This window comes from Acartia tonsa, chromosome 1 (genome assembly GCF_053477335.1).
Source record: "Acartia tonsa isolate MP-2025a chromosome 1, ASM5347733v1, whole genome shotgun sequence".
Classification (NCBI taxonomy): domain Eukaryota; kingdom Metazoa; phylum Arthropoda; class Copepoda; order Calanoida; family Acartiidae; genus Acartia; species Acartia tonsa.
The window spans coordinates 14,351,108-14,373,240 of record NC_137260.1 but is presented as its reverse complement, the minus strand read 5'-3'; the positions used below and the strand labels follow the sequence as shown (position 1 = coordinate 14,373,240).

The 22,133-nt window shown below is 29.9% G+C and overlaps 1 protein-coding gene across 6 annotated transcripts in view; it reads right to left on the bottom strand.

Moving 5' to 3' along the window:
- Nucleotides 1-15,423, bottom strand: part of LOC145313420 (nuclear factor 1 X-type-like) — a 50,092-nt gene extending 34,669 nt beyond the window's left edge. For 2 of the 6 annotated variants that reach the window (XM_080152824.1, XM_080152858.1), the window contains exons 1-2: nt 14,861-15,423; nt 9,697-9,811 (exon numbers count right to left, since the gene is read on the bottom strand). In XM_080152824.1, coding sequence (XP_080008950.1) covers nt 9,697-9,807 — 111 coding nt within the window. In that variant the 5' untranslated portion in view covers nt 9,808-9,811; nt 14,861-15,423. The remainder of the gene's footprint in view (nt 1-9,696; nt 9,812-14,860) is intronic. The other 4 variants (XM_080152843.1, XM_080152866.1, XM_080152835.1 and 1 more) reach the window with 3 other exon arrangements.
- Between the last annotated feature and the right edge of the window lie 6,710 nt (nt 15,424-22,133).

The window sequence follows — 22,133 nt, the reverse complement described above, 5'->3', positions numbered from 1 at the left end:
ATCGTAAACATATAATTGAAAATACATTTTATTTTGACTTATTAAAGTTATATAATGATAATTTAAGATTATTAGTGGTAAATAATGTTGTTAAAATAATTATACTACAGGTGCTTATCAACAATAATTCTCATAACATAAATCACGACAAAATGCAATTAATTATTATTTAAAAATTTCAATTTGCAAGTTAGAATTATGTATTTTTTTTATAATACAGACAATTATTTCAATAAGTATTGCAGTAATTAGTTAAATAAATATTAAAATGTGGCTAAAATGTATTCTTAGGAAATCGTAATGGAGACTTTAAAACTATTCTTAAGTAAATTCAATAAAGGTTTTTATAGTTCCTATAAAAAAAATGACGTCATACAATAAGAATGACCAACGTTAGGTCAATACACAGACTAAATTACCATTGACAGGCCAGTGTACATTTAAATTAACAAATGGCAGGCCAGTATGGCGTCATTTTATATAGGCACTATAAAGAGCTTCAAATTCAATTAACTTATTGATATACAGCTGAACTATTAAAAATTTGATAATAACCAGCTTATTAAAATGACAGTTACATTTATTCAAATATATAAATTTGTTAAATTTCACTATAAAATGATATACAATATACATATTCTAATTGAATGATTCAAATAATTTCCAACACAATTGATTTAAATATCATGCTTTATGTTTAATATCTAAATATTTAGATGTCAACAATTGACGCTAATCACAAGCTTTTACTTGTTACATACAAATCAAAATAAATGCAGGGCGAGAGGGGGGGGGGGAGATGATTTTAAAATAGGATATTTATGTCCAAAATAACCGCAGCAAAAAAATATGTATTGTTAAAAAAGGGTTACACATAGATTATTAAAAAACACTGGTTGGCAATTTCAATAATTAGCTTTAAATTTCAGATTTAGCATATACTGTTAGTAAATCACTAAAAATGACATTTTTAAAAAGAAATATTAGCTTTATAATCGTATATAAACTTTTTTATTTGAGTGTCAGATTGATGTAGAAATAGAATGTAGAAGTAAGAAGGGCTTACTGGCAAGTCCCTATTATATAGTAGCTGAGTTCCTATTGAAGCAGTGGGTAAGGGGGAGGGGGGAATTTCTTTCTGATATGCTCGAGTTATCCCAATGATTGTTTTGTCATAGATGACCGAGTCAAAATAAGGCACAGAATATCATTATAATTACATCAGATATCATTCTTTATTTAGATATATCTATCTATCTGTCCATTTACTATCTTTCTATCTATCTGTCCACCTGGCATTCTTCTTATGCGTAAGGAGAAAGTTCTGCATTTTTTCATTTAAAAAAAGAAATAACAACAATACAAAAAAAAACAAAAAAATAATTTCTTGTTTTCCATATCTAAATTTTAAAGGTTCTAGTATTTCCTTTTTTTGTGAATGGTTCTACAATACAACTAATAGTTCAAATAGCCATATCCTATTTACTAAATTTTCATTGATTTGTGTCTAACTTTGATAAAGTATTGACAGGTTTTAATCTTTTTGGGGGTATGTTGTGGGCATGTTTTTACTTTAACCTAAAAAAGCATTTCAAAACTAAAGAATTTAGGAAATATCATTCCACAAATTTGAATAAACATCCACCATTTCTAATTTAAATCTCGCGTGTTACCACACAAAAATCTTCAAATCTAATTTAGTCCAAAACAAAATACTGAATGTTGGTGTTTGTGGTTTCTCAGAGAGACCAAAATTTCTTAGTTATTATTCACTTATGTGTGTTTTGTGTCAGGGATCTAAAGGAATAAGACAATGGCCGATAAATGGATATGCATCCACCACAAACTTACCCATTATGTAGATTGAAATTAGTGGTTGAAAAATTTGAACACTCAATTTAATTACAAACCAATCAAAATTCACCAAAATCCCCGAAGTTTTAAGCCAACGAATAAGAAAGGGCCATAAAACTTCGAGGACAAGTGTAATAAACCCTAACGTCCCCTACCTTCATGCCAAAATTTCTTAGTTATTATTCACTTATGTGTGTGTTGTGTAGACCACTGCACTGCTTTTAATCTACCCACAAACATACATATTTCAATATTTGATTAGGCACAAAATTTTTAAACTTTTTAATGAAATATCCTATTTTATCTTACATATAAAGTAATAAATAAGGTTAAGTTCTCCATTTTAGGGAAGCTTTAAATAGCTATTAAAATGGTTTTGGCTGTTTTATATGGATTTTAAGTCTCTTATTTTATATAATTACCTACTTATTGACTAATTTCTCTCTTAAATGGCGCAAGTGTTATGAAAATGAACAGACAAAAAATAGGTAGTTACAGAGTATCTTCTCCTCTTGCTAATAGTGCAGTTTTTCTGTGCGTGTGTGTACAATTGTGTGTAAAATATTATGGAAATCAATGTCTAATGTGTGTGTAAGTGTGTGTGTATGTGTGTGTGTGAGTAAATGATTCTGTGTAAATCTTCGAGTGTGTGAGGATAGGTGTTTAAATAATAAGGTCAAAGATTAAATTATTTTTTTTTTTGAAACTTATATTTTTTAAATCCTAAATTCTTATTTTGAAAAGATGGTTAAAAAAATTCACCAAATCTCATAATGTTTTGCATACAAATTTTGCGGATTTTTTTGCGAGGACACCCATAGGAGGATACCTTTCTTGGGGGCGTTAAGTAGCGGGATGATTAATAGTTGGTGTGTATTTGTCAAAACCAAATACAAAGTCGAGCAGATTCAATTGGTTATGGAGTATCACACCTTACCATCGACGAATTAGGTATATTTGTAGATGGAAAATCCGCAAAATTCATTTTATGAATTTTTTTTCACTTTATACTAGAATAAAAGATATCTATTGAAGGGAAATGTTGTTATTTAGGAAAGGTTAAAACTGGTTTGTTACCAGTGAAAATTTTTTAAAATTTTTAAAAATCCATTAAAATTTATTTGTCTATGCAGAGAATATAGAATATTACGAAAGTCATCTGTCAAAAATTTGATATAGAGGGGATGGGAACTTCAATACCAAATAGTTAGAGTCAGCAAGTTCTACAACTCCTAGAAAGTAAAGTAAATGGTTATACAGTAGTTTTAAAACAAGACAAACATAGAGTTAGTAAAAACAATAGACTTAATGATGCTCAAATAATTTTAATTAAATTTGCTTTTCATCACACTACGGACAGACGGACGTACGGTAAAAATTATATAGTAGCTTTAATACTAAAATATGAGAAGCATTTTAATAAAGTATTATCAATTTGTTGTTCTAAAATATGTGTAACATATCTAAAGCGATCATTTTGAATGGATATAAATTTTGAAATGATTAAGTGTCGAGTATCTTGATATGAATCTAATATAAAGTGTGTCGGCCCTTTATCTGTGCGTGTGTTGTGGGCCAAAACACATCCATACCTTTCAAAACTTATGTGATCTAATTTAAAACATGTTAGCCTAACTTTTCATTTATCACGACGCAGCTTAAAGATTTTTTAAGTAGTGCAGCTACTCTATAAGTTATTCATATTATTATTAAAATATATACATCTGATTTTATTGTTATAATTCCACGGTACATTCAGCGCTTACTCTATGACACATTTTGTTTATCTAAAAAGTTGTATTTGTGGCTTATTATTTTTTTAAAAACTAGCATCTAAGGGCTCTGTATTCAAATGGTTAAGTAATAATAAATAAAATCATAAAAGGAACTGTGTAAAGCTTCCCTATATAGGAAAACTCAATCAGTTCAGTAGTTAAAATCCTATTGAAGAAAAAACTTACAACTTATTATAATAATTATATATATAAACACAGGTTATTTTTAACATTTTATTGACGGAAGACAATTGTTTCACTATTAAATGGATCATCAGTTCCAATTAAGATGTATAAAATAAGAGTTAAAAAAAAATATATGTCTGCATTTTGAATCCTTTTAATAGACTAAATGAAAAGAATATTATAGGATATTTGTTTTGTACATAATCGTCAGACTCAGAACTACTTGCAGTAGTTTAAATGTAACCCAATTCAAGTAGAAGTAATGTATGTCGGGCTCTAGTCCTATCAAAGTATGAAATATCAATTCTTATAAATATTATGAGGCCGTCTTTAGTACTTTGGGGTTTAAACAAAATTACTTGATTATTTTTTAAGAATAAATATTGATATAGCAATATAATAATTTACATATCGTTACAGTACTTTGAAATTGTTAATAGCATGTAAGCTAAATGTATTTCTTTGTAATACTAGTTAGTATTGATTGTGAATTAATTAATTAGTTGGTTGTAATGATCGAACATCTTTTAATGTATAACACTGTGGGCTAGAATTGAATCAAGACAAAAGTAAGTGCCGAGCCCTGGGACCTATGTATGGTGAAAATAGACATAAAACCATGATGATTCCAGGTAAAACCAAAATATTTCAGCGGGGGCTTTTTGAGAAAATTAGATTTAAAAATTTCAAGTTCAATTTTCACCCCCTAGGAGTTGCCGAAAAATAATGACAAGAAAAGCAAATATTATCTATTTTAAATAATGAACAATTTTGCTTTTATGAAGTCCTTCTTAAAACCTCTATATATATGATTTATTTTAGGCTGAAATTTCGTGACCTTTGCAAAACAAGTGATAAAAATGACCATTTATTAACTCCCTTCAGGAGTGGTTTTATGAAGAACTTTATAAAAGCAAAGTTGTTCAAAATTTTAAATAAATAATATTTTCCTTTCTTGTCATGATTATGCGGCAACTCCTAGGTGGTGAAAATTGAACTTGAAATTTTCAAATCTAATTTTCTCAAAAAGCCCCCGCTGAAATATTTTGGTTTTACCTGGAATCATCATGGTTTTATGTCTATTTTCACCATACATAGGTCCCAGGGCTCGGCACTTACTTTTGTCTTGATTCAATTCTAGCCCACAGTGATAAATAAAGTGAGCTAGAAGGAGGTAAAATCAAAGATTTGGAAATCTATTCTTTTAAATGAAAAAAAGTTATTAAATACTTAAAATAATGTATTTCTTCATTTTTTGTAGCATAGCTACTATATAATTAGGGTAATATCATCTGTCTGTCCGTCTAAGACTTTATCTTCTAAGTTTGTAAATAGTTTTTAAATTAAAACTGGAAAAGCTTTTAATTAAACTCGTTACATAAAAAAGTCGTATTCACAACAAATTAGTAAAAAATATGTGCTACTTAAGATGATTATTGTCCTTGTATTTCTAAATCCTTTTTTATTTTTTGTTTTCCTGTCCCTGTCCAAAGGATGTAATATCCCTCTCGGCCGCGCGGCACTATTAGCACCAATGTAATATGCGGTCCATATAAAATTGGTTCAGGCATGAAAGTTAAATGGCTTTAAATACCTCGCACATGCCTTATATCAAGCTGTTTAAGGGGTCTTAAATACCCAAAAGTTACAGTTAAATAACACCTAGGTAACCCTAAAACTTATCTTAAAAACATGTAACCCAATTCTTTGTAGGAACCGCATAAAAAATAGATAGAATTGTTTTCTTATTGTTGTTTGTAGCAATGATTTGATTCGCCTTCAATTAAACACTTTTTTATTCAATTGAATTACACCACACTAAATCAAAATGTGTTATAATCATTTTCTGAGTCTTGTTTTTAAACTGTTTGGTTTCATGTTTGAATTTGAAATAAAAATATAATCCTATAACTTTCAATTTCTTGATAAAAAAACAAAATATTCATGTATATGCATTGATTTTTTTTGTAGATGTTTGAAGTATATAGATGGGAGAGCCTAGAAGTAAAAGTTGAAATTTTTTGGAAATTGGCCAAAAAATCAGCGGGTTTCAAATCACCTTCCAAAGAAAAAGTATAATTTTCTCTCCCCACACACAAGCACACACACACTAAACCATGGATTGCGTGTGTGTGTGTGTTTTGTGTTTATTTGTTTGTGCGTGAATACTTTTTTGGTTAGCAATGAAAACTTAGTGAAAAGAACTTCCTCATTAAAATTGCAAATTAATCATTACAGTCTGATAACTATAATTTTCATTTTTTGCACAAATTAATCTAAATAAACACATTACAAGTGGAAATGAATAATTATATTATCATTCAAAATTATTGAAACATGTCAGTCTAGCTTATTTATTTGATTTTAGCCAAGTAACAAAAAAACTAGATTTCAAATAATTACACAATATAGATTTGGAAATAATGATTGATAAATGTTTTTGTTTTGTGTCTCTTGATATTTATTATGGTTTATTCAGATCAAGCAAAAAAGGTTATTCCTTTTTAGTAGAGAAGCTACTTAATAATTTGAAATATCCGAAGTAAGAAGTCTGTCATTTTTTGTGACAATTCCTTGATCCAATCCAGTATATAATTTAGTTAATCCAACGGTTTGTGGGTCGTGCTATAATTTAGGTGAAAAGATTTCTTGATTTTCTACTTTCCTTTTTATAAACTCATTTTTGGTGATTAACGTTTTTTGTGCTTCGCTACTTATGGATGTTGTCATCCCAGTTTCTCTTTTACTTCTCCCCCCCCCCCCTAAACATTTTTTATCCCATGTAATTTTGATTAATTTGGTCCCTGACAATGTCAACTAAATCTAATCTAGAAATAATGGATTTTTAATGGAGTCAAATAAAATTGATTTATTAAACAGATTTGGAGAATGTTTTTTTTAATTGATTTATATCATTACTCTAAATGGTTAATTTGTATCTATAATTCACATCATACACACATGATTTTAAATATAACATTTAATAAAAGTAAAAATTTTAAAAATGACAGAAAAATAATTTGACTGCATTTAAGATGGTTTAAACCAATTTAATTCTACATTCAAATTGTAAAAATAATAGAAATATTTGTTTTAAAACATTTGTTTTATGGTTAAAAATTTCTATGAGTAATTCTTTTATAAGGATGAAACCAACTAAAAAAAATTTCCTAAAAAGATCATAGAGTACCCAATCATTTTAATTTTTAGAACATTTGTCCCTGGGTCCTACCAGTTTCTTATGGGTAATTCTATTTGTAGGATGGGTTCCACCCAAAACTTATCTTTCCATGCTTCTGAATCAATTCTCACGAAACAAATACATGGTATCACAACAAAATTACAAGAAATAGTAAATCTAAAGGGAAGGCCTTGACAATTAGACAGGTGCATTCATATGCTAACAACCTTATAGAGCATTGAGAACAAATATCTAACAAAATCACAATTTTGAAAATTAAATTTGGTTTGAATTTTGTTAACAAAAGCAATAACTAATTACATTTTAGATAAAAACTTTAATTCTTGTATTATTTCTAAAAGTTTGCTAATCAAAAATATTTTTTATTCGTTTCATTAAAACTGAAAAAATACTTGTATAAATATAAATGGGACTAGAGAACTAATTAGATCAAACTAGGCCCTGGCCCTCCCACTCAAATATTCAGTTTTAGATTATTTTCACTTTTAAGATCTTAAAATTCATTTAAATGTAAATATTCATTTAAATTTAAATCTAATAAACTGATTCTGAAAAACAGAGCGAATAGCACATATGAATCTTATTTTCCTTTAATAAAAATAAATTTTATACTAATCATATTAAATTTGTGAATTTTATTACACAATAGCATGCTTTGAATCTTGTCAAATAAGAAAGTAAGTTTAAATAAAAGAAAATTTCATTCTGTCTTTAAAATTGAATGTTTAATGTATTAAAAGCTGGCTAGAACATAGGGAACCCCTTTTATACAGACTCTAAATTGGCAGCATTTCTAAATATTACACATACACACACAGACACTCACACACACACACACAGGAAGGGTTAGCCAGCCTGGCAGCCAGATATATCTGCAGGACAGGTATAGATATCAAGACAAAGATCCATTAAGGCGTAAATCAAATAATTTCTAAATGTTTTGTGGACGAAAAATAATATATGAACGGTTTTGAACTAGTTTTATTCCACAAAAATTAATTATAATTATCTTTAGTTTTTTTTTATGACAGCATAGACGTCCAAGAGGGGGGGATAAAGGGATATTACACCCCTCAAACATTGAAACCACTTATTTTACCACCCTAAAAATTTTAAAAATACATTTTAACACCCCACTCAAACCTTTGAAACCCCTTATCTTATCCACCTATAAAAAAGCTTTGACGTCCTTTTTAATTTTATCTTTTTTCAAGTCCATACTGATTATATCAATCCGTCCTGTTCAACTATTAACAAACACATCCTTGTCTTTGGCAGGTATATCTCCATATATGATTCAAGAATTTGGTGTATTTGAACTAGTTGGCAAGGGGGCGACCATTACTTGGCCACCAACATTTTATACACGTACACACTGCCACACTGCACTTGCACAATGCTTCATTGGGCCAAAATTTTGTGCATTTTTTATTCAGTTGAAAAATTGCTACTTTTAGACCCAAAATTTAAAATTAAACCAACATTTTTGTAAAAAAAACTTGTTTGTTAATTTGCGGTTTTGAATATTAAAATACTTATTAATTCTTTAAAATAATTATATACTTTTAGCCACTGGCAAGCCACTGTGAATGCTTTATGGCAGAACAGCCAGACTTAAAGTTTACATAATATGATTATTTTTTCATGCCAACAAAATTTGAATCATTACCCCACCTTCAAACATACAACATATATTTGCTTTCTAAATGGTTGTAGGAACATTTATAATGTATCAAATTGGATGTAATTAAACAAAAATATATGAATTTATTAAGGGTGGGGGGTTGGGGGGGGTTAAGAGGCGCCTAACCCCCTATACGGAACCCCCAGAAATTTTATATACCACCCCCCTTCCAAAATGAAAAAGCTTGGACGTTCTTGAATTTATATATAAAGAGCAAAGAATTAGCGGCAAAATGCTCTTAATTTGCAATTATCCTACCGTTATGTACCATATCAAAATTTAAAAAATCATAAATGTTATTTGTTAGAAATCAAAGTTATAAATGCAAAGTCTAATAAGTTAGTAAACACTCCAAACTTTTTTTCAGTTTTGCTAGACAGACCTGCACATTATGTAGTAGCTACGCTACTAAAAATAGATCTTTGCATGTTAAGAGGCATTTTAAGACTCTTTGATGACATCTTTAGCGCTTTCAACATTTTTTGGCAAGTCTAGGAGAAATTTTTGGGGGCTAATTGTTCAAATTTTGGTAGATTTTGCTGCATAAAAAAAAACCTCCTTCGGGTCAATACATTGCATTTTCAAATTTGCAATTTTTCCCATTTTTTAATGCTCTATTTTCAAACATTTTACAATGGATGAATTAGGAAAGAACGGTTGAAATTAAAGAGTTAAAAGTGCCGCCGCAAATTTTAAAATTTTGATACATTTTGAACTACTTATGAATATCGCTTTGGGTGGAAAAAATGTGAATTTGTGAGCTTTTTAGGATCAAATTGTGTCTATTCATGAGATTTTTGGTTTTGCAATTCTTGATTATTGCAAAGAAATATGACAAATGTAGAAAAAACAATGATATAATTTTTAACAAAATTATTAAACTTTAAAAAAAAATATTTAAGTTACAAGTAAATGAATGAAAATTTTTTATATCGGTCAAAAAATCATGCAAATCAAATATGAAGTTTTGACTGACAAAAAAGTTGAAAGTTTACCTGACTAGTGTTCTTCCAGTCCATGGTGTTGATGGCTGGTCCTGGGTACATATCCATCAGGTTGTGGCCTGGGTAACCCATCATGCTGCCTCCACCTTCGTGAAATTTCATTCCTGTTTCAGTGTACAACATTAGTTCTATTTTTTTTGACGACTTTATAACTCTATACAAATTCCTACAATTAAATGCCAATCTATTGAAAATAGTACCAGCTAAAATTGAATATTTCAGAACATTTATTCATTAAAATTTATAAATAATTGTTAAAAAAAACTACGTTATTAAAAAATTGAACTCAGAGATTAATTAATAATTTCCTTTGTTCAATAATCAATCTTTTTATTTCCGATGTGTAAAAGCAAACATTTTTACATTTAGAGTTTATCCGTATGTAACGGATATACAATTTTAATCTTTAATATAGATATGTTAGAATTGTCTTATCGTTTTTAAGCCTTGTATGAATATCTTTTATTAATTGATAATACCAATAACTTTAATTTGAAATCGTGAATCTTGTAACGTTTAGTCGCAATTGAAATATTTATGTAATTATCAAACTTCTTTATCAATTTTATTTTTACAACTGATTAATATGTTTTATTTTGTCTAAACTATCTGATCTGTTAAGCTTCGCATTAATGGATGTTTTCATTCTTATTTATTTCCGATTTTGGTTGTAAACTTGTCTGGTGTAGTAACTAGAGCTTGACAAACCCTGCTGGACTATAATTATTTTAGGCTAATTATTATCATATTCATATGGCTCCATTTGGGTCCAGGGGAGAAACAAAGTTATTTTAATAATACAACAACAAAAATTGCACAAAAGAATGGCTTAAAAATATGATATTAAATCTTAGCTATTGATGTTTAAACTAATCTTACCAAATATAATCCTTAAACAAGCTAGTTTGACTATAATAGTTATTTCTCGCATCGTATTACAAACGGCTTTCCGCGGATATAGAATGTACAATTGTAAGATTAAAACTAGTTTTTTAGCCACGAGGTGCCGAAGGCACCGGCTAAAAAACTGGTTTTAATCTTATGATTGTACATTTTTATATTCGTAGAAAGCTGGATATAATACGATGCTAGACATAGTTTTTTCGTATGGATGAGAACTGGTTCCTATCCACCGGAAAATATTACACCCTCCCAAAAACTGATCAATAATGGGGTTATCTCCTCTTTGAGATGTCCCTAGAGGCTAAATGCGTAGTTCTTTTACTTTAAAAAATTATATTTTATAGAAACACAAATTTAAATATGTCCTTTCACAGATTTAATAATATAATGTCACAGTTATTATCTAAAACAGGATTTCATGTCTTTGATTTTCATGGGGACAGACAAAAAATCAGACTAGATGAATTAAAGGGTTGGATGGGAAGTTCCTAATTATAAAGTATCTAAATAAGTGTTAAATATGTAGGGAAAATATGTAAATTTAACATAATAATGAAAAAAGTCTTTTTTTTCAGTAAATAATTTTATTTCTAGAGAAAAAGTAAGTTAATATTCAAAGTGTGCTGCTATTAGTTTCTTAGATTTTTGATTGTTTAAAAAAAAGATATCTTGATATTTTTCAAGGTTCAAAAACAATAATATAAAATATTTTTAAAACTATATTAAACTGAATTAAAATCAAAAGCATTTTGCTTTGGGTTGATATTACAATGTAAACTGGATTTAAAATTCCTCAATTTTTGCAAGAACAATATTTTGGTCTTTTACTCGATTGGTAAAAATGGTTTCTGTATGTTAAATTATTATCCATAAACCTTTCCCTGAATTACTGGCAAAACAAAGTGCTACTTGAAAATGCTACATTGATATTGCAAGTCATACCATGAAACTCGATACAATCTTTTTTCTTTTTAAATTGTGGTATTATACCAAGGCTAGAAAGGATTAAAATCATGAGAGAAAAAAAAATTTAAAACATAAGAATCTAAGCTACTGTATTATTAGGGTAAGTCGGTTCTACAATAACTAAAAGACAATTATTTTTAACTTATGTTATTTTTTTTATGGAAAATACCTGCCCAAAATTAGAAATCTACCATTAATTAATTATTAGTTAGTAACTATATTTTACTGAATTATACTTTACTGTTTTCTTTTTCTTATTGTATTTGCTACTCATGTCCTATTTTTCAGTATAACGGTACATATATATCATGATTTTCCTTTTTTTCCTTTTCCAAATTACCTTTATTATAAAATCCGCCAGATTTCAAGATTCCTACCGATTTTGAAAATGATAATAATAATTTTTGCGTGCATACAATTCTGCACATGTATCACATGACCAATACATCAAAATCGCATTATTGTACAATTGAACAAATTTTCATCATATTTGCTGTAATCTCATAATTGCCAATTGCGTTAAAATTGTGTCAAAAATGATCCATGTGACGTAATAAAATGAGGGAGATGAGAGGAGAAGTAGGAAAGAAAACCTCTAAAAAAAGAGATAAATAATACCTCATTTTTATACGTCACATGGATCATTTTTGACACAATTTTAACACAATTTGGGCTTTGTCTCATAATTAAACATCCCTTTTTATTAATTTACAATAGTAAATTTTAGCGAATATGAATAAATGCAGAAGGGAATGCCCACCATTAATTTTGCAGAAAACACACTAGTTATTCTAGCTAGATAGTAGATGCTATATATTTCAATCAAGCTCCTAAGGGCATACATCTTGAAAAGCTTTCATTCAACTTTTGAGTAATCTCTAAAGACTCTAAGTTCTCGAAGAAATGGTAAAAGTGAAAAATCCGTTTCAGAAATAACATAATGTCCTAAAATTATACATGACAAAACATAAATTAAAATAATTATTTAGTAACTTGGACAATTATGTACAATAGAAGCACAGCAATTACAAATTAACATTTATCTTTAGCAACAAACCTACTATTTAGTAGTTCATGTTCTTCTGTATGTCAGTCTTTCTTAAATGAAGGTTTTTTTCCCTGATTTTGCTGGCATAGCCACCCTGGGACCTAAGTGAAGCTTCCCTAAAAAAGAGAACTCAATCCGTTCATGAGGCATCGAAATCTTAAGATCAGACAAAAAAAAACTTACAAGAGGATAATTTCAAAAATACTTCTTTCCATAAAGGGGACGATAAAACTAAGACGAATCGAATGTGTATAAGCGGTATAGGGATGATCAAAATACCGTCAAAACGCCCGTAGAGAAGGTACGCTGTTGGTAAAAATCTTGATGTAAAGTAATTTCTTTTGTTTAATGTTATAATAATTGTTCACTGTTGACTGATTTACACTAAATATAAACTAAATATAGATCTCAGCACGAAATTAACATTTTTTCCATAAGAAAATCATGGGATGAGGCAAAAAACTGCTAAGATCTCAAAATTTTTAAAGAAATATGCCTTTTAAATGATTTTCATAAATTGTATTTCCTTTAATCAAAACACTTCCTGTTGATGATATATCCCAATAAGACTTTTTTTTTCATAATAAAGATATCAACATAAATATAAGTTATAGTAGGTAGCCCTATAACAGTATGTCGAAACTATGTTACTAATAACCACTTTTATTGAATATCTGTTTTTAAAAAGTCATTTTCTAGCCCAACGTTTGTTTCATTGTTGATCTTCAATTTGTAAAACAAGTATACAAATGTAATTATCAAGCGCAATGAGGATAAAATTGAAGTTAATTGCTTCGGCTTTTCATACCATTCAGTTTTAAAATATCACGGATCAAGTCGGTATTACGAGTGAGGTTTTTTTGCTCGATAACTTTAAAGCCAGTTTGCACTTTATTAGTAACTGCCTTAAAATTTGGAATACCCAGGACCCAAAAAGACTTGGACTGATTTTTAACCAACAAATGATTTATAAAAGATATATTTTGTAATTAAAGCTGATTTTGAGGGGTCATTTTATTATATACATGTACGCAGTTTTAAAAAGTTATTGAAAAGACCTTTTTCGTATATTAGTCATGATCCAAAATATCATTTCCTTCCTATGGAGATGTCAAAAATTTCCCTTCCCTTTTCGTCGATTTTTCTTTTCTTTTTAGAGCATTTTTTTCTCCTTAAATTAGATTTAACTTTTAAATTATATTAGACAGGTGTTTTTTTTATACATTCTTAATGAAAATAAACAATTTAATTGCTTGTATATAAATATCATAATGTTATTGAAAGACCAAAACTTAATAAAAATTAAGAATACTACACTCTGCTATAGAAATTTAGAAATATAATCTTTTAATTCAAAGGTAGAACTATATGATTACTAAACATAAGATATCAATTCAAAATTTTCTTTAAAATCTTATTTTCTTCGTTTAGGGGCTCTGTATTCAAAGTGGTGTGGAGGGGGTTGAAATATAGACTACAACCAAATCTAAGAATTAAATCTAAAAATGAAATAGCCTAAAACCATCAAAGGGCATATGCGAAGCTTCTCTAAAATGGATAACTCCATCGGTTTAGTAGTTACTGAAATTAAACTTTATACAAAAATCTTGGATCATGTTACTTGTCGATGCAGCGCTGCACTTACAAGTAACATGTTTAACTTTGCTGCACTTACAAGTAACATGTTAAAGGGAGATAAAAAAAAGGAGATAGGCAGACAATGTTAGTTATATTTTTTATTGAAAATAAGCTTTTTAGTCATTTCTAAAGAACTTCAAACCCCCAAACAGCTTCCTTCATCTTGAACCAAATTATACAAGGAAAACTCCTCCCACTCTTTTTCTCCTGAGAAATTTCCACCAATTTCTAAATTAAACCTTTGATTTAAAAAATCTCCACCCTCTGGAAAACATAACTAAGGGCAATTTTATGTACAACCCCCTCCCTCCCTTCTATTCCAACCAAATTAAACCAGAAAAACTCCTCCCACTTTTTTATTATCTCTACACTTTTTTATTAGTATCTCTATAGGGAATGCAGGGGGGATATTGCTGCATCTACAAGTAACATGTATGAGTTTGCTACATCTACAAGTAACATGTGATAAGCGCTGCATCGACAAGTAACATGATCCAAAATCTTTAATGCTTTTAATAATGGATTGTTAAATATTTGATTTTGTTCGCCATTAAAGAAATAAAGTTTTTTTTAAAGAAATAAAATGTTGTAAACTTTCCTATACCAGGATGTTGAACCGACACCCCAGGGTGGGAGTGGTAACTGCCCCAACCCGCGATCTTGACAGATAGGGTGCCCTCCCGAAACGGGGGGGACTAACCGGGATCACAAACAGGTCCAGAGGATCCCTACAGATCCTGAAGTAAAGATCACCAGATCACTTCTTTTCTCTCAAAAACACACACAAAGTTAATTTTTAAAAGTTGTCATTATTTCACAAAATTAAGTTCTAATAAATTGATTTAATTATCAAATGTTTTTTTTTAATAAATCACATTATCCAAACGCATCAACGATGTAGCCAAGAACAAAATTGTTGAAGCCAAAAAGTTATAAAATGTCTGAGGGGGTTTCCATCCAACACGTATCAGTCTTGGCCAATGATTTCTTCTATTCTCCTTTCCAAAGTCTTTTTCAGTTGAAATTCTTATTTTTTTGGCACGACCTGATGACAATAACTTCAAGTGTTGGCTGCGAATGGACAATATTTGAGTGTGTGTGTGTGCGTGTGTGTGTATGCAATGGTATTGGCTGTGCCAAAGCTCCTTGTATAATGACGGGAATATCAGCTTTTAGATATCAATGTATGTGTGTGTGTGATTTAGCTAAAAAAGAGGGGGGAGGGGTGGGGGATATATCTCTCTCTCTCTCTTGTCCAATGAGTTTGTTGGCTAAAAGTTTAGATGAGTATGGACCCATTCCAAGTGGAACTTCGGCGCGTGCCAACTTAGGATCGCCAATTCCAACACACACACACAATATTCCCCCTCTTAGTGTCATCTTAAAATCCCCTTTCTTCCATTTCCCCCAATTAAGTTTCCTACCTCCTTACCTCTTGTCAAATTTCCCCCTCTGATCTAAAAGGATAGCGTTGAAACCATGTGGATAGCAACACAAACCGTGCTCCGCACGACGGCTCACCGTTACACGCAAGCCGCGTTAATCGGACACAAACATTCACTCTTTTCACTACAATGAAGGGTTGCCCTCAGGGGAACCCGGCAATTTACTATCCTCCCATTGGCCCATATTCAGCGGCAGGATATTTATTCTGTCCTGTGGTTGGTCGTAATGTAGCGTTACAATGTGTCCTTATTTCCCCCTCTGAAACGACTCAGTTAATCTGTCCTGAAATCTCCGCCTTCTATCTATCATTGAAGGAGTATAATAACCTTTTAACACAAAAGAGAGCGAAATAAAGGGGGACAATTGCCTAAAGGGGTATGGGATAAATATGGGGTAACAAAAAAATTGCAGGGCTATTTTAGGCAAAGGGAAAATTAGAGAGCCCCCAAAGGGGTAATCTAGAATTAAAATGGGGGTCTTTTGCCAAGAAACACACACACACACACACACACAAACACTTTGAAAATATTAGCATAGATTAAATCTTGGCGCAAAATATTTCAGCAATTAAAATCTGCGAATATAAGATACAAAATGTCTTTGATAGAGGTCGATTAAAATTCTAGTACGAATGACTTTTTTAAAACCTATCTCGACAAACTAACTCTTATTAGTATGTTGCTAATATGTCAGCCTTTGTCCTTTTATTTAATGACATATAGTCGAAAAAGTCAAAACAATATGGAACAAATTTTTAAGTAAAACAGTTATAAAATTCAAGTTTTATGATATATGTTGGAATACAACCGTGCTAAACCTGGAGATCAGTTTTGACATAATTTCATAAAATTTTGATAGTTTTTGAATTTAAACACAAGCAGGTATGACTTCTACAATGTGTCATAGATAAATGAAAGCATAATAATAAAAAAAGACCCTGTCACAAAAGTATCGATTTAATGACATTGGGAAAGTTGTCGTAAATTTAAGTTGCTAACATGGACATCATTTATTAGTCAGTTTGTTCACATCCAGTAGGAGGGAAGGGGAGAATCGTCATTTTATCCAGCTACAGCCACTTTATTAGAGAACATGAAAATCTAGTGTAACATCCAAGTAATGATAAATCCATTATTGATGTCGATAGAATATTAACTGTAAGTTGATGCAATACTAGCACTTTTGGAAAGCAGGGTATGAAAATCCCATAAAACTTGGCAGCCCCCCAGATTTCTCTAAATTCATAAAAATTGCATATTTTCCATAAATTGTCGTTCACCACACATATACACAAACACACACACTCACACACACACACTTTTGTAGGTGTGGCTAGGTATTCTGAAGAGAAAAAAAGACATCTAAAATATCACATTATTTATTTAATGTCAATTAGTAATTTTTTTGAAGAAATCAATTTACCTCTTACTTTTCTAAAAGTTTCATAAGTTTGAATATATCCTATAATATAAAGTACTAAGTTTTTTTGTTTGTAGCAAAGGATCTCGCTAACCACTGAACCGATATGGTTCTCTTTTAGAGGAAAGCTTCGGACAGGCCCTGAGATGGTTTTAGGCTATTTTATTTTCATAAATAAGTCTTGGTATGGTTTTAAGCTATTTTTCTGCCCTTCTAATATAGAGCACCTAGATGCTAGGGGCGCATCCGCTAGTATATTTTATATTATTAACTATTGACTGTGCCCCTATCATCTAGGTGCTCCGTATTCGAAGGAGAAGGGTCGAGGATAGCTTTAAAACCATGGTAAGTCTTATATCTTAATAATAAAATAGCATAAAACCATCCTGGGACCTACATATATGAAGTTTACCTAAAGTAAAGAATTTGATCTGTAGTTATGAAAATATTAAGCTTCAGACAAAAAAGGTTTATAATTAATATTATAGGAAAACCAAAAAATATTTTAAAACAATGCATTTTATCTCAAAAGTGATCATTTTTACAGTTTCTACCATCAAAAAAGACTTCCTTGTTTTTCTTTAAACACTGCACCTTTATGTTGATGAGACTTTAGAAGGTTTTAGAATAACCAACAGTTTTTTTTATGGAATCTAACTTTGTACAATAAAATAGTTATTTATCGCATCGTATTATAAACAGCTTTCCGCGGATATTAAAATGAAAAATTATAAGATCTAAACTGTTTTGTTAACTCCGAGGGGCCGAAGACTGGTCCTAATTTTATGATTGTTATTTTGGTATTCGTAGAAAATTATCTGAATTACGATGCCTTACATGATTTTTCAGTGTATCTGAGAACCGGTTCAAATCCAGCAGATGTTAATCGGTTTCAAAGCCAAACTGGAAATATTATTTCTTACTTGTGGGATAATTAGAGGCATCTTAAATTTTTAAGTTAGGGTAAGGACAATGGTAACTAATTTAATCCATTTTACAAAGTTTTATTGTAAGTTTATTTTCTGCCAATAATCGATCGTATTCTACATTTCGTTAAAATTAAATCCTCTTGATGTGCATTCTAAAACTCTATTGTCCTTTGTAAAGACCCATCTAACCAAATTTAGATAATAATAAATCAATAGCAAAATTTTATGGACGAAATTATTGAAAAATTGTTTAGAATTATCAGGGATAAAGGGGTAGGACAATGGGAGATGAATTATTTGTTAATTAACTGAAAAATTATACCTTTATAGCTTTATTTATTTTTTAGGAAGAAAGGGATGTGGATTAATTTTAGCACCATTGTTCCTTCCCTACCTGAGAATATTGGGTGAAGTCAGGAGAGGAGAAAACTTTGGGGGGGAGGTGCATTTTAATGATTTTAAGTATTTGTAATATATGCAAAATTAATAATAGTTACAAAATAACATTAATTTTCTCAAATGTTCATAATTTATCTTTATGTAAAAATTTCATAAAAAGTTAAATAAAATTATAGTTCAATAGATGCTTAAAGGCAGAAAAATGTATATTTGTCTTTAAAAAAACTTCTACTGTTTGAATAAATAAAAATACAACTAAGACTGTAAAAATATGTGCGGATCGGCTGCAAAATGACGACTAATTGGCGGCTTAAGACTATTTGTTTTAACTCCAAACTTCTGCTTAGCCGCTATTTTTTAGGCTTTAACTGCAGATTGTATGAACTAATAGTGGCCGCGGCTGAATACAGCTGCGGCTGCAAGCTTGGATATTACACCAGATTTTCAGGTTATCTTATAAAGTGAAACTCGTAGCTGGCTAAAATTATATTCTATATCCATTTGTCTTCTTGATTATTAAAAGAATGATATAATTATTGAAGTTTTATATGATATAAACTTAATTTATTAAATTGGCACATGCATTTAAAACAAAAACATTATTTTTTAATCTCAAATAAATATTGGATGCAGTTATTATGCATATGTGTTTGTATGCGTGTGTGTATGCAGTCAGCCAGTAAAAGTTAATAAGAAATACGAATATCTGGTAGAGTTCTTACATAAATACTAACAAATAATTTATTCATAGCTGAATAAACAAATCTACAACAAAATCAGCCACCTTCAAAATTTGTAACGTCTATATACAAAAGTCTATTTACATAGTTTAATTTGCATGGCTTACAGGCAAATGTCGTGTAATCAAATAATCTATCTGTTGTATATTAAAAACTACTTTTGTTCCTGTATGTATGGATGGTTAGAAAAGAAGCAGCTTATAGTGCCTAAAAACAAATGACTTCATACAATACAAATGATCTATGATAGGCAAGTACACATTTTACCATTGGTCAACATAAATGTATATTGGCCAATCATTGGTATTCATTGGTATTGCATGACGTCATTTTTTATTAGGCCCTATAAGCTGCTTCGTTAGAAAACCATTGTCTACATTGCAGGGACACCAGAATATCTTTGTAGATAATGAGATAGTATTTAGCTGGCTAAGGTCCAAGGAGTGGCCCCGCTACAGCCAAAATATGTTTGGATGACTCTAGTCCAGGTGTGGCACTGTTGCTGCCAAACTAAATTTGGCAATGAATCAGAATTCAAAGAATGTAATAAGGGAAAGTTTTAGATATAAATTAATACAGAAAGAAAAAGTTTGTCGATAAAAAAATAAATAATTTGAATTTTTTAACTTCAAAAATTACTATTTTCAAGGAAATATAAACATTTACAGATATTACTGAAAAATAATATACAAAATGAAAAAAAATTAACGGAATTTTGTACAGATTTCATGAAGTAATTTAGCTTTCTAAATATGTTTCTAAAATAGTAAAAATATTACAAAAATTTAAATAATATTGTAATTTTCAACAAGAACATCAAAGCCTTTAGTTCTCTCAAATCCTTCGATGAGAATATTTCAATAACACATAACCCCCTCCCCTATGTAAATTCTATACTTCTACAAAACTTTCGAGGAGGGAGGGGGGGGGGGGGGATGACCAAAACTTCCAAACTAAAATCTTGATTGGCAACACCTTAATGCCTGTAATATTCATAATATTGGCCTATGTCCAGATGTAAGTCTACAATTTTTGGAACTATTCTATAGTAAATATTAAAATTCAAGGGTAACTGTTTTTATCAGTTTTAAAAAGCAAAAGCGTTGTTTTTAAATCATATTTTTTCCAGGGCTCGGCAGCCGCGCCTCAACAGCTTATAGGCCTCAAATTTAAACACGCTTTTGTACAAAAAAATAATATTCTTAAGAGATGTATTGTCTATTTAGTACCAGGTTTAGACATCCAGCTAAATTTTCCTTATGATATGATTATTTCACGGAGCTGACTCCCTGGCTGCCGGGCCCTGTTTTTTCTTTCTTAAATACATACTTTAATTTTTTGCCATTTTCCTTTTTTCCATTTTCCACATAAAGAAAAACTATTTTGCCTACAACTGACGATAGAATATAGATATCTAAACTACCTATAGTTTTTTTTTAATATTGCTTATTTTGTTTCCGTAAACTTGATAGGTATTGTTATTGACATACAAACGATAAATGCACACAAAACCATAACGCATTATAAAATTGATTTCAATTTTGATTTTGTTCATTTACTATTTAAATAAACGCTTTCTGGAATATTTTATTCAAGGTAAAATATTTATTTATAATTTTTGGAATGATAATTTGTTAAAAGCGAAGCTTTTCTATAATTAGGGTCGGTCCGTCCATTTAAACGTCGCACAGACAGTTAGCTCTTTTCGTTAATTTAAACAGGTTAGAATTGTCCTATTGATTCCAAACTTTGCATGATAATTCCTGTAGTAGTTAGAAAATAAAATTATCCGATTGTTCTGATTTTTGGAATATTGATTTCTATAACAACAAAATACAATCTTATAAGCAAAGCATCTTTATAATCAAGTCCTAAAATGTAAGCATATCCTTAAACAAAATCAAAGCATGTCCTTAAACAATATCCTGTATTTAAGCAGTTTTTCAACAAATTTACTTACAATCTTCAACTTTTATATTGATTAATTTATATTGTGTTTATTAAGTTCTGACACTGTACAAGTGTTAATGTCCGTTTGTCTTACCGTTTCAGAGCTTCGCTTTTATGGATGATGTCATCCCTGTTTACATTATTTTACTTAATAAAGATATGCTAAATGTAATTAGATACAAATAAAACACGTTTTTAATAATACAGAACTCTATGTTCATTTTTTTGTTAGTAAGTTTTATATAAGTCTGTCAGTGTAAACGACTACGTATGCACCTGTCTGTATCAGGAATGGAAACAACATTAGAGTGTAAATTACACTGGTACCCAAAGATTTATAATCCCTTTCTTTATTCGTAGGCTTAAAAACGATGAGTACTTTTATTGAGTTTTGATTGTTTGATTCCATACTAATAGTGTCCAAACTTGTTAACCGACAATTTCAGTCTACAGAAAGGGTAATCTTGTTTATCACGAATGGAAAAGTACATCAATCTATCGTTCATTGTCTTATCCCTTAAGATCTCTGGTGTATATGTATTTCTGGTGTGCCACAGATTCCACAAAATTTTCATAGACTTGACATGCTTTATACTAATGGATGTAGAATATTCATGAGTACTATGGCAACAGAAAACGTCATTGAGGTTGCAAATATAGAGTTCCTTTATTGGTCAGATCGTTCATCCAGTAGAAGAAGAGGGGGTGCATGTGAGTACCATTATTTTAGCCCAATGTAAGTTTCACTTTATTAAGAACATAAAAATCTGGTGTAAGATCCAAATAATGATATATCTATTTTTTTATATTTTAATAGCAAAACAATTGGAGTCAAGAAATATATGAATATATATTCTTCCGAAAAAAAATAACAGAACTAACCACATTCCACAATATTAAGAAAAAGATTTTATTCTTAATTTTTTATGCTTAAATGATGTTTCATCGTATTTTCTCTCCTTTCTTTAATGATTGATTTTATCATAGCCC